Raw genomic sequence first — 12,951 nt, forward strand, 5'->3', positions numbered from 1 at the left:
GGGGGGGGGGCACCTAATTAACAAGAGTACCTGCATAAAGAACATTTTGTATACCTAACCCTGAATTGTACCCCACATATTTAAAATTTTTTAAAAATTTTTAAAAAGAAAGTGCAATACATATACACAATGGAGTATTATGCAGCCATAAAGAACAAAATCAAGGACTTCACAGCAAATTGGATGGAGTTGGAGACCATAATACTAAGTGAACTCTCACAGAAACAAAGAACTGAATGCCATATATTCTCACTCATAAGTGGGTCCTGAACATTAGCCACATTAGCTCAAGAGAGGGATCGACAGACCCTGGGGCACTACTAGGGGAGGAAGGGAGAGAAGGAGGGTGGAGGGCACATTACAACATAAAGGTTCCTGGTTCACTACCAGGCATAGTGAGGGCCATTTAGAACCCCAAACTTCACCTGCATGTAGCCTACTTATGTAGGTAATCCTCACTTATACCCCATATCTCTATAATAAAATAAAGTTTTTTAAAAAGTTGTTTTTAAAAAACAAATCAACTAGCATGAATGAGGAAATCATTAAAGCAATATTATAATCATAAATGGGTCTTTTTAAAGAAAGAAAATGTCATTGAATTTTATAAATCAAAGAATTAAACACTATAAAAATATATACTGAGTAAAAAATGACTAAATATGCTTCTTTCAATATACAAAATTTTAAAAATATTATCAATATTGTCAATAAAGTAAAACTCTGTACTTTTACCTATTTTTAAATCAACTTTATTATAAAATTAAAGACACTCTCATTGCCATGAATGTGATACTTGGGAATGGGGAAATCAAGAAAATAACAGACCTAAGGAAGTGAGATCAGAGAAATTAACCAGACAAAGGAGTGTGTTGAAAAATCAGGATAAGGGCCTCAGAAACCTGAGGAATTTAAGAATTTAAAAGGGTACAGGTATGATATAAAAACAAAGTTGGTCAGAAACAGTAACAGTAACACATCTATTTTGCAGTCACACAATAACAGGCAAAAATCAATCTTTTTTTATTTTTTTAATGCCTCCACCACTGATGTCTCCTTTATCACAATTAGAACAAAAGAAAAAGAAATATGATGCCACAGATTTAGAAGCATGCTTTAACTCCCCTCACTCTCTGTAGCAAAGGAAGAATTGGTCAAGCTGGTGACAAAGTGATAAAAAAAAAAAAAAAGTAAATATATTGCGTTCCCATCATTGTTTCTCCATTTTTTTTTTTTTTACTCCTACTGCTGACTCATCATGAAAAACTGGATTAATTATGCAGCTAACAGGTTACAGAACAGCAGATGTGCAGCTGCCACCCTATTTATCTCTACATATTAACCTTGGTCTTACTAAATAACAAGCAGATTTGACTATTAGTTCATAATATTTAAATTAATATTTTTCATAAGAAATTAGCAGAAAGCAGTAGTATACTGTGTAAATATTCGTGGCTTGGCATTGAATAGAGAATCAAACTTTTAGATGCACAATATGTGTTTACATAAAATCCGATTTTCAAGTTTTCCTATACCTTTCTTTCAATTCTCTTCCCTTTTCTGTATTGTTCTTTTCTTCCAGAATTTCTGAAAGATTCTTATTTTCATAAAGTTTTGCAATCTGCTACAAAATAAAAAATGGGAAGGCAAAACAAAATAATTACTTGCAAAGCAGTAAAAAACATACATTTTATCTTAACTCACAATTTTTTCCCATATAATCACAAGATTTCTATTTTTGGTAGTATTCATTATCTTTTATTGAAAGTTAAAACAGAGCCAAAATTAACAATAAATCATGCCTCTTTAACTTTTCCTTAAAATTCTATTGGCAAGTGTAGTTTTTTTTTAAAAGGTCACAAGCAAAGTAGACATTGATTTCTTATATAGGAACATAGTTACCATATATTTTTAAATGGGCATATATTTTCTTCTCATTACTAAAATTATATTACTGTTATTTGATACCTTATACCTATGAATGATAAATATGCAATCTAACAGAATTTTCAAAAATACAAAATTAGGTATTATATTCAATTCTTTCTCAAAATTTGGAAGGGACTTTGATCGGTTCTCATACCTATATGAATAAAGTCACAATTTAAGGGATGACATTAAAAATGTATTCAAGAAAATCTTAAAGGCTAAACCAGTTCTAGACTAGCTCTCTAAATATTACAAATAGCAGTTATAAATTTTTTGAGTAATATTCTTAAAACTATTTACTTATTTCCTTTTTTAAAAACACCGATGTAGCTCCTTTAACAATTTTAAATTCCTATTAAGCTATATCTTGTTATTTCCTCTTTTTTCCTCAGACTCCAAAGCTAAACTATTACTACTCCAAAATCAGAGTTGAATGTAGTCAGTAATTAAAATATACTTTGGCTTCAAAGGTAATCTGAGGCAAATAAATTATCTTATGCCTTTCTCCATATTTAGGCTCTATTAAAAACAGCTCTTCTAAAACTGTCAACTAACATACCATTCTATTTATACATCATTAATACATATATTAGAAATAGATAACAAAACATATACCTGCTTTAAGTAATTAATTTCTATTTCCATTTCATCTGCTTCTTTCTTCAATTCAGATGAACTTTTGGTAAAATTGTTGGCATGCTTAAGAATATCTTGTGTTTTACATCTCAAGTGAATACTTTTTACATTAAGGAACTATGTCATCCAAGTAAATTTTACATTTATGTACTATATCATAAATTATTATGTAACATAATTCATAAATATGTTCTACACAAACAATAAGAAATATTTAAAACAGTATTTGAAAACATAAATAATAATATAGACATTTGGCTGTCTAACAAAGATAATGTATTGTTTAATCTATGTTATATACTGAGCTTAAAAGTAACCTTTCATCCAAAATATGTGTTAGGATTCTTTTTTCGGTTAAGTATTTTCACAAGGTGGCTTTTTAAAAAAAAAGTTCATTGCATCATTTGGCACAGAGTCAATTCAGGTCCAAACTTAACTTTTTTACGCTTCCGTTATTTATTTGTTCCAAAGCCAACCTCAAAAATCTACCCAATTTTCCTTTTCTTACTCAGTGCACCCCACAGAATTCAGAAGAGAGGTAGAACTTTCATCTGGGCTTTCTGCCTAAACTTTATGCCCATTTTCAAGTAAAAAATTTCTCAGCTATTAATAGACATAAGGTTTGATTATTATGTAGCACAAGTTCCTAAATTACTCCATAATCCATTTAGGAGAATTTAAAAATGAATAGAATAGTGACAGTGAACAAAAACCCCAGAGAAAATCCATCAGACCTTTCCTATTTTGCCTTTAAAATATATAATTTATATGCTGGAACACAAAAAATTTCAGGTGAATATTAGGTAGATATATATATATCTACTATGTTGTTATAAAAAGTTACCATTTAAAAATGTTATAGATATTTAAATCCTAATCTTCAATTCTTCTTACTGTCATTCACCTTGTCATTAAATTTCATTCCATTTTACATCTTCGGCATCTACCAAACTTTGCTCCTTCCCACTGAGAAGCTAAAGCACAGATGGGCAGCAAATAGACAACTAAAAACAAAATAGGTTAAAACCAAAACATGGAGAAAGCAAGCAGTAGAGAAGTTAAATGGATAGTTTAGGATGAAACAGACAGGAAGCAAGGTAGGATGCAGGGATAAAAAAGACTTATTACAAACAGTGGAGTTATAATCTGATAGGAAAGCATATGAAGGATTATGGAGGTTGAAAGAGGATTAAAGTTTCAAGTTCCTCATCAGGGAATATCTCTCTGACAAACAGGTGAGACTTAGACCAATTAAGAATTACTTAAGTATCTATTACACTAGTACTGCATTAGAATTATTTGTAAACAAGTAATTCTAATCTTCCCCACTAAAGCACAGATGGGCAGCAAATAGACAACTAAAAACAAAATAGGTTAAAACCAAAACATGGAGAAAGCAAGCAGTAGAGAAGTTAAATGGATAGTTTAGGATGAAACAGACAGGAAGCAAGGTAGGATGCAGGGATAAAAAAGACTTATTACAAACAGTGGAGTTATAATCTGATAGGAAAGCATATGAAGGATTATGAGCTCCTTGCAAAAGAGTTCTGTATAGTCTTCTGTATTGCCTGGTAAAAGGTAGGTTCCTTCTGAATTTCTATAGATGAATGAATAATTGTGCCTCACCCCCTTTCTGCCTTCCAGTCTAACAAGTAATAATCGATTTAACTGGAACTCTTTTTTTTTTTTGATGAGATAGAGCAAGATGACATTTTCATTGGTTTGTTTCCTAAGATATGCCACTTTAAAGTCATTTTATTCTCACTAAAATTGCTTGCTTCTGATCATTTGGATATATATGAAAACTAGTCCCAGATGACCTTTAAAATGAACTCTAAAACTTTAGATTAAACAAATTCATGTGATTATCATGAGGGAAACACAATAAAAATTAAAATACAAAAATAATACTTATCTAATAAAAATCAGAAGTAAATATACATTGTGGATACATGTGTAATGTCCATTTAATAAGTGATGGAAAGGGAGCAGGCACTGAAAAACAAAGTCATAGCTCAGGTTGAATTATTATATTCGTTTCATTACAAGGGTAGCATAATTGAAACAATATATAACAAAAATTTTAATACCTAGAAATTTCATTAAAATAGCTTCATTCATTTTTAGTTGTTTAGTACATGTCAACACTCTGTTTTGAATTTCTTCATGTTCTCTTTTCTTCTCATAATATTTACGTGCAAAAGGTGTTTCTGAGTATTTTAGTTGGTATTGCTTCAAAACATCTTTATACTGACATACATAATCATGATACATTTTTCTGTTAAAATGAAAAGGAATGATGTCTATATAACATGAGTATATCTAAAAACTTTGTAAACATCACTTGTTAAAGTCTACAAATTACGCCTAAATCAAATCCCTACTTATTCTTGTTTCCCTCAATGTTATCTGCCCTTTAAACTCTCCTTAATTCCACCACACTTCTCAACTCTATTCTTTTTCTTCATTACCTGAGTTGTCCATGCCTTAATTCTCTTCACTAACTCCTGCTCCCGCCATTTTAATGACATGCTTTTTCCCAAGATCACCAATGATCTAATTTGTCCAACGGAATGATCTCTTTTTAGTGCTCATGCTGACACTGCAGAACCTGGTCATTTTGATCACTTAAGCCTTGCTGGACCTTTATTCTCCCTGGATTCTGAGTCTCTATTCTCTCCAGTTTACCTGCCATTATAACCATGCCTTTAAATTTTTATTTCATTTCCTTTAGCTGAAACTAACACATGAAATTAAGTTCTATATGTTAGAACTCTGGGTTCACAATCATGTATACCCCACAAATACTTTATTAAGAAAATTTTAGCATGGTTTGGAGAAACGTCTCCAGTCCAACTCCAGTAGTAGTGGGTAGTCATCTACTTAGGGACAAACCTTGAGTGAGATAATTAATTCTAGCAAAAAAAATTAACCATCCTTCTTATTTGACCTGTGCTTGATACCACAAGAGTCAATTATTATGGCCTATGGGCCAAATCTAATCTGTCACCTGTTTTTGTATAACTCATAAGCTATTAATGATTTTTACAAGTTTCAATTATTGAAAAAAATTTAAAAATCCACAACACATTAAAACTACATAAAGTTCAGTATCCATAAAGTTTTATTAGATCATAGTTCATTCATTTACATATTGTCTGAAGTTCTCTTGTGCCATAATATTAATAGCAGAGTTGAGTAGTCATGACAGACTGCATGGCCCACAAAAGTTAAAATATTTACTATCTGGTCTGTTACAACAAAAGTTTGCCAACCCTGATTTACAATACTGAAAATGTTCAATCCAGTTCTTTATAGAAAATATATTCTTAAATATCTTTTTCCCCAACTCTTATCAAATACTAAGCTTCAAGAAATAATATTCATAGTAAATTTTTTGAAAATATATGGTCCTTACATTCCTCAAGATTTTCTTATTCAGATCAAGCCATACCCTATGGGGAGATTTCTTTAAGGATACTTTAATGATTAACTCACCTTTGCAGATGACAAAAGAGCAAAAGAACAAACATTCACAAACTGCTCTTATGAGAAGAAAAATAAGGAAACCAGCTTTGTGCTGATCAGCAGGTCTGAATCTTAAGAACACTTTAATTTCTTAATATTACTAAACGGTCCCCTTTAGCAAGAAAAAGCAGTTGAGCCCCAAACAAGCACCTGTTCCTCTGACTGTATAGTTGCAAATTAAGACACCATTTGTTATGTAATAATTTGGGGAAATGGTCCTTGGGGGGAGAGAAATACCTATAAGAAAACTAAGCCTGTATCACCAGTCTCAGATGAGATCAGCCTATCATATCCATCCTGTTCAATACTGTATACTCATGTTCACTCTTCTAACATACTCCACGTAGAAACATTAGCAGAGCCTGGCATAGCCAGGTCGTGGATCAAGAAGAGTCTTTATTACCTCATCTGTTGCCAGAAATACTATTCTTCATGAATGCCTGGGACAGGGATGGGAGAGTAGGAGAAACAAGCAGCTGGTAACTCTACTTCCTCCATTATCCGTGATGCCAACAAATTTATTATTTTCCTTTTATAAATGCCTGATACTGAGGCGTTAATTCAATTAAGCTATGTGGCTGGTTTAAGGAAGAAATATTTAGCTGCTTTCACTTTAATACCTCTGGTTAGCTCAAGAAGTCATCTGCAACAAAAACTATCACAGAGATACATTTTGGGGCTGGTTTTCTTTAGCCTCTTACAGAATCATTTTTAAAAATTAATATTTTATAGCCATGGCTTACATTGAGAGATGTTATAAGCATATATATGCTTCTTTAAATAAATAAATTATATACATACACACACACACACACACACACACACACACACACACACACACACACACACACACAGTGTTTTGTTGGAGGATATCACTGAAGATACTACCACATTGCACAATTTTCCCTTTATTAAGACCCAGGGGAGACCTCTGTCTAGTCTCAGGAAAAAATTCTACTTAACCTAGGCAATTGACCTATTTTTAAAATACTCTGACTCCCAAACTGATCACATTTCCACAGTGCCTTGATTACTAGGAATTTCAGTGCTTATGTCTAGATCTAGCAAATGTGTAGTATGAATTTATAACTTCATCAAAGGCTTCATCTTCTTACACTATCCTCACCTCCCTGTAGCCTTGATTTGTATCTAGTTTTTTAACACTATGGTATTATTTAAACAAATCATCTCAAATCCTTTTTGAAACAAAGTGGAGTCTATAAATGACAACATAATAGCTGTCTTCACTAATTCTACCTTCTGCCTACTCTTTGGATGATGATGTACTCTAGCTTTCTCCTCTTTTTGCTTCATACATTTCCCTGGACAATCTCATCTATTTTCATGATTTCAAAATGAAGTCTAAATCTATAACTTTAGTCCCTACCTTCTCTTTTTCTTTTTCTTTTTCTTTTTTTTTTTTTGAGTTGGAGTCTCACTCTGTCGCCCAGACTGGAGTGCCGTGGCCGCTCCCGGCCCTCGCAGCCTCAACCTGCTGGGCTCCGGCGATCCTTCCGCCTCAGCCTTCCGAGTAGCCAGAATTACAGGCATGCACTACCACGCCCAGCTGATTTTTTGATTTATTGTAGAGATGAGGTCTCGCTGCCCAGGCGGGTCTTGAACCCATGGGCTCTGGCAATCCACTCACCTCAGTCTCCCAAAGGCGCGGGATTACAGGCTGAGCCACCGAGCCCGGCTCCCTACCTTCTCTTAAGTCTTGTCTTTAAATACAACGGATACTGCATTCTAGATTTTGCTTGTGTATGTTTTAATTAAAATATAAAAATAGATACTGCTCTCATCCAATTATGCTAAAAATTAAAACATTTCAATTCTTTAAATTAGGTGTAATTTTAATGCTATATAATGTGTTCAGTGTCTCTTGCTTGTAAGATTACATTCACTAATGGCATTAATCCCCAAGACAATGTGATTATATACATAATAACATAAATCCATATAACTATCAGTGTTTCTCCATTAGAATATAACCACCCCAAATAATCAGCAGCCTAAAAAACAAAAGTCTTCTATAAAATAACCTTCAAAAATAAATACCTCCAATTTTTTATAAGCTAATTCTACAGGTTAACTATTCCCCTAAATGTTTGCCTATAACAATTTAATAATAAAGACCATTAATTGAAAGACCACTACAATAACTGCTACTGAGAAATAGTTTATCTCTAAGGTCATATCTAAACATATCCAGGATTAGACAGAGCTTTACACCAAATAGGTAGACCTCCAATTGTAACCAAGAAGTCCAAAATACTACATTTACTTAAAAAGAAAGAAACTCCCTGAGTACATAATTTTTACATTTTTACAAAGCATAAGCTAGTAATACTAACTTATAGAACTGATAAGCCTAAAATTAATATAGGTACTGTACTTGTCTTTTTCAATAGCTTCTTGATAAGCAGTAAATCGATCCTGCATATAATCTTCATGTTTATAAAAAACATCACATGTTGGTTTCCAGCTACGAAAAAAATTGTTATTGTAATTAGCAGAATCTCAGAATGATAAATTGACAGAAATAATAAAATATGGACATAACCTTTAAAGAGAAATAAATATTTCTTTTCCTAGGGAAAACAAACTTACATTGAGAAAAATATTCCCATCTCCATCACTACCACTACCTCCATCCATGCACTCATATGGTCAAATATCAATATTCATAAATTTTTACATTGAACTTTTTTTTTTTGAGTCAGATTTTCACTCTGTTGTTCAGGCTGGAATGCAATAGCACTCTCACAGCTCACCGCAGCCCTGACATTCCAGGATCAAGCAATCCTTCTGTCTCAGCCTCCTGAGTAGCTGGGATAACAGACATGTGCCATCACGCCTGGTTAATTTTTTGTGAGGACAAGTTCTCACTATGTTACCTAGACTGGTCTCAAGCTTCTGGGCTCAAGCAATCCTCTAGCTTCAGCCTCCCAAAGGGCTGGGATTATAGGCATGAGCCACCATGTCCGGCCTTAAACCTGTTTTTGAAGCATGACTAGGGAAGGAGCATATGTGGCATGGCTGGATTGTGTATTGCTATTGCATTTTTATTACACATTCTGTAACATTCCAACATCAGCCCTTCTTTCTCATCATATTTCTAAGATCTTGGTCAAAAAATTCTTTTAGAGTAAAGATTCAAAGCACTGTGATAAGGGATAAAGAGAGGCCTTTTCTCCTTTGACACTTAGATAGCAGGCATTACATCCTCCTGAGCTAGGGGGGAAAAAAACTAGGCCAAATGAATTATAAAATCAGACGCAAGAATATAATGAATATTCATCTTATAATTTTTTATTATATAACTTGAAAAATGTTACCAATATAAAAAAATCTAAAATGAGTATATACCATGGCAGCTCCCTTTCTAAGTATTGTCCAAATTATTTCTTTTTCCATTTTTTCAGATTCAAAAGTATACATGTCCACTTTAGAGGCACATAAAGTATATATAAAAGAGTAACTATTATCCATATTCTCAACATTGAATAGTAACTACTACTGTTTTAATAAACTATTTCCAGATTTTACTATAATTATATATTTTAACATCATTGAGCTCATATCCACATATAACAATGTATCCCTCTTTATCTCTTACTGAACAGAACTTGTACTTAAATGTTTGTCTGAATTTCTGATCATTTCCTTAGAAAATATTATCCAAATAGAATCAGGAGGTCAAAAGTTATATATATATATTTCAATCTTTAGAAATTCCATGGAAAATACATGTTCACTGAGAAGATATTCACTATAAGCCTTTTGATGTATGTATAGTCCTTTAGATTTTTTCCAATTATATATAAATATACAATTACTAAGTTGGTTTAATACTATATTACTTTTTAATCTGCTTTGTTTAATTTGTAATATACTGGAAGTATATACCTATATCATAATTTTATTAGCTGCCTTGGGTTCATTCATATGGGTATTTCAAAATTCATTTAACCAATTTCCTAACATTGAACACTGGAGTTGCTTCCAATATTTTTCTATCCAAAAAAAAAAGTTGGCCCACCCCCTCGGATCCCCTCCCACTGTGGGAGTTTTTCTGTCCTCTCAATAAATCCTGCTTTAAAAAAAAAAAGTTGAAACAGGGCTCAAACAACTCAACAGAAAATAAAAACAACTAACCCAATTTAAAAATGGGCAAAGAATCTGTAACATTCCAACATTAGCAGATCCCTGTGATCCCTTTTCACAGTAGCATAGTACAAGGCAACTTAAAAGACAATAGATTCTTTCAAATACTCACTTACTACAGTTGTCTTTGATCTCCTTACTATGTTTACAGTAATGACCAATTTCTTCATCTGTTGTATTTATAGTTTCCTGTATCTTACAAATAGTTACTTTGCTTTCTTTAATATCTTCAACACATTCTAAAAAGAGGAAATGTTTATTCTTAGAAATCCTAAATTCAAAATAAACAAATAACAGTAAAAGAAAGGGGGAATGGCAACTTACCCAAAAGGAGGAGAACCAGAGAACAGAGAGAAAATGAGACTTGGATGGGCAGGGCCCTATGCTAAAAAGCAGAGAACTAGAGTCAGGCCTTATCCTAGACCCCGAAACAAAAATGGACTTGTTTTTGGGATTGAAGAGAAATAAATATCCCCTGTGCCTCATCTTCAAGATAGATTAGGTGACATCTAAGGTCAATCACATCTTATGATGCTATGAATTCATGTAAGACTACTATTTTTGATAAATGTACAATTTCTATTCATCAATTCCATGTCAATTATTAAATGCACCTTCAACTTATTTCTGTTACTAATAATTAAATACAGAATAAAAATAAAATTTCTTGAAAATATTAAATTGTTAATATCCTGTATTCTTTTTTGATTGAAGAAAAGATAACCAAATTCTACCTTTTCAGAACTATTAAGAAATATATAGTTCTATTTTGATAGCTTTTATGAAGTCTCTTAAAATACTATACAGTAGTTATGTAATTTGTCTTGCCATTTCCCTCATGACACTATTTTTCAGAATTACTTACTTCTGAAAATGTGACATCCATAAATATTTTTATTTTTTTATTTGAGTCAGAGTCTCACTCTGTCACCCAGACTGGAGTGCAGTGGCATAACAACCTGCTGGGCTCAGATGATCCTTCTGCTTCAACTTTCCAAGTAGTTGGACCTGCAGGTGCATGCCACCTTTGCTCATTTTTTGATTAATTATAGACAGAGGTTTTGCCAAGTTGCTCAGGCTGGTCTTGAACCCCTGGGCTCAGGCAATCCTCTCACCTCTGCCTCCCAAAGTGCTAGGATTATAGGCGCCAGCCACTGTGCCCAGCCCCATTAATCTTATAATGCCTAAATTTTGGCTTTTTCTATGAAGATAAAACAATGTCATTTACATATTTGAAATAGCCTGTTCTTTGAGAAAAATCATATATTTTCATCTGCACTTTATAGGTCATTTCTACTTAGAGCAAAATTCTTCACTAAATAATTAAATACTGAATATAGAAATTTATCACCAAAAAACGATAGCTAAGTCACAACTACTCTGCCTAGGGTAAATAGCCTATTAGTCATTAGAGGGAACCAGCACTAAAGTTCCGGTAAGTTACCCTAAATAAGGCAATTGTGCATTATTCTATATGCCAGAAAAAAAATTAAAAGACTAAAACATCCTTATCATGCAAAACTACTTACTATTAATTCTTTGAATCATATCTTCTTTAGCGCTTATGTCTTGCTCATACTGGAAGACTAAAACAAATAATTATTTTGTGGCTTCGATTCATTGTTAAAATGTCAGATGATAATACAAAAAGTTACTTATGTATTTATTTTCATTTTATACCTACCAAACTCTACCAAAAGTCTGTCCAAACTGAGAAATAGGTTGTCATTCATTCTGGATACTATGTTAAAGGGCGGGGCGGGGGAAGGACATTTATAAGGAAAGATTGTCTGAAGTCATATGCAAAACAGCATATATTCGCTAACAACCATTTACAAATAGCGTTTTTGACAGGAAAAAATGTGGGTGGAACAAGACCTGAGGAGGAGAGAGGCCTTTTAGGCCACAGCTACATTCCTAGCCTAGTTCAGAGCACCTCGTAGGCACTTAGTAGTTGTCCCCCACATCTTTAAAAAAAATAATTGAGGAATGTCTGAAACTTTGGGGAAGGGGTTATAAAAATAACTGCTAGCCGGGCTCGGTGGCTCAGCCTGTAATCCCGCGCCTTTGGGAGGCTGAGGTGAGTGGATTGCCTGAGCCCGCGGGTTCGAGACCCGCCTGGGCAGCGAGACCTCATCTCTACAATAAATCAAAAAATCAGCTGGGCGTGGTAGCGCATGCCTGTAATTCTGGCTACTCAGAAGGCTGAGGCGGAAGGATCGCCGGAGCCCAGCAGGCGAGATTGTGGTGGCCGGGAGCGGCCACTGCACTCCAGTCTGGGCGACAGAGTGAGACTCCAACTCAAAAAAAAATAAATAAATAAAAAATAAAAAATAAAAAATAAAAAATAAAAAAAAATAACTGCTTACAGGTGCCACTGCAATAATAACACTGAATAATACTAATTCCATAGTAACACTAAATCTTCTGGGGTCCACAGACACCCAGATTTCTCAAAAGGATACGCCCTTTAAAAGAAATCGTAGAGTGTCCCTTCCAGCCGTGTGCACAGAGTCCTTCCCCAACAGCAAAGTAAAACCTAGAGAAATGGTGCGACGTCACAGGGGCGAATTCACCACCCAGAACCCAAAAAGGAGAGGTGGTCGCCAGATTGCCACCTCAGACAAAACATGCCTGACGGGAGCTGGCGCCTCGTCCCCGCGTATCCCCGAGGCGCCCGCGCCCTCCCCA

The 12,951-nt window shown here is 33.8% G+C and overlaps 1 protein-coding gene across 1 annotated transcript in view; it reads right to left on the bottom strand.

Annotated features, from left to right (window-relative positions):
* The window catches only part of CUNH14orf39 (chromosome unknown C14orf39 homolog), a 38,304-nt gene extending 26,306 nt beyond the window's left edge, over nucleotides 1–11,998 (bottom strand). Inside the window, exons 1-8 of the mRNA XM_008071278.1 lie at nucleotides 11,945–11,998; nucleotides 11,790–11,846; nucleotides 10,373–10,499; nucleotides 8,489–8,578; nucleotides 4,656–4,843; nucleotides 4,518–4,560; nucleotides 2,545–2,665; nucleotides 1,536–1,624 (exon numbers count right to left, since the gene is read on the bottom strand). Coding sequence (XP_008069469.1) covers nucleotides 1,536–1,624; nucleotides 2,545–2,665; nucleotides 4,518–4,560; nucleotides 4,656–4,843; nucleotides 8,489–8,578; nucleotides 10,373–10,499; nucleotides 11,790–11,846; nucleotides 11,945–11,993 — 764 coding nt within the window. The 5' untranslated portion in view covers nucleotides 11,994–11,998. The remainder of the gene's footprint in view (nucleotides 1–1,535; nucleotides 1,625–2,544; nucleotides 2,666–4,517; nucleotides 4,561–4,655; nucleotides 4,844–8,488; nucleotides 8,579–10,372; nucleotides 10,500–11,789; nucleotides 11,847–11,944) is intronic.
* Nucleotides 11,999–12,951: the final 953 nt, after the last annotated feature.

This window comes from Carlito syrichta, unplaced genomic scaffold (assembly GCF_000164805.1).
Source record: "Carlito syrichta isolate Samal-C Ts95f unplaced genomic scaffold, Tarsius_syrichta-2.0.1 Scaffold314271, whole genome shotgun sequence".
NCBI classification, from domain to species: Eukaryota; Metazoa; Chordata; class Mammalia; order Primates; family Tarsiidae; genus Carlito; species Carlito syrichta.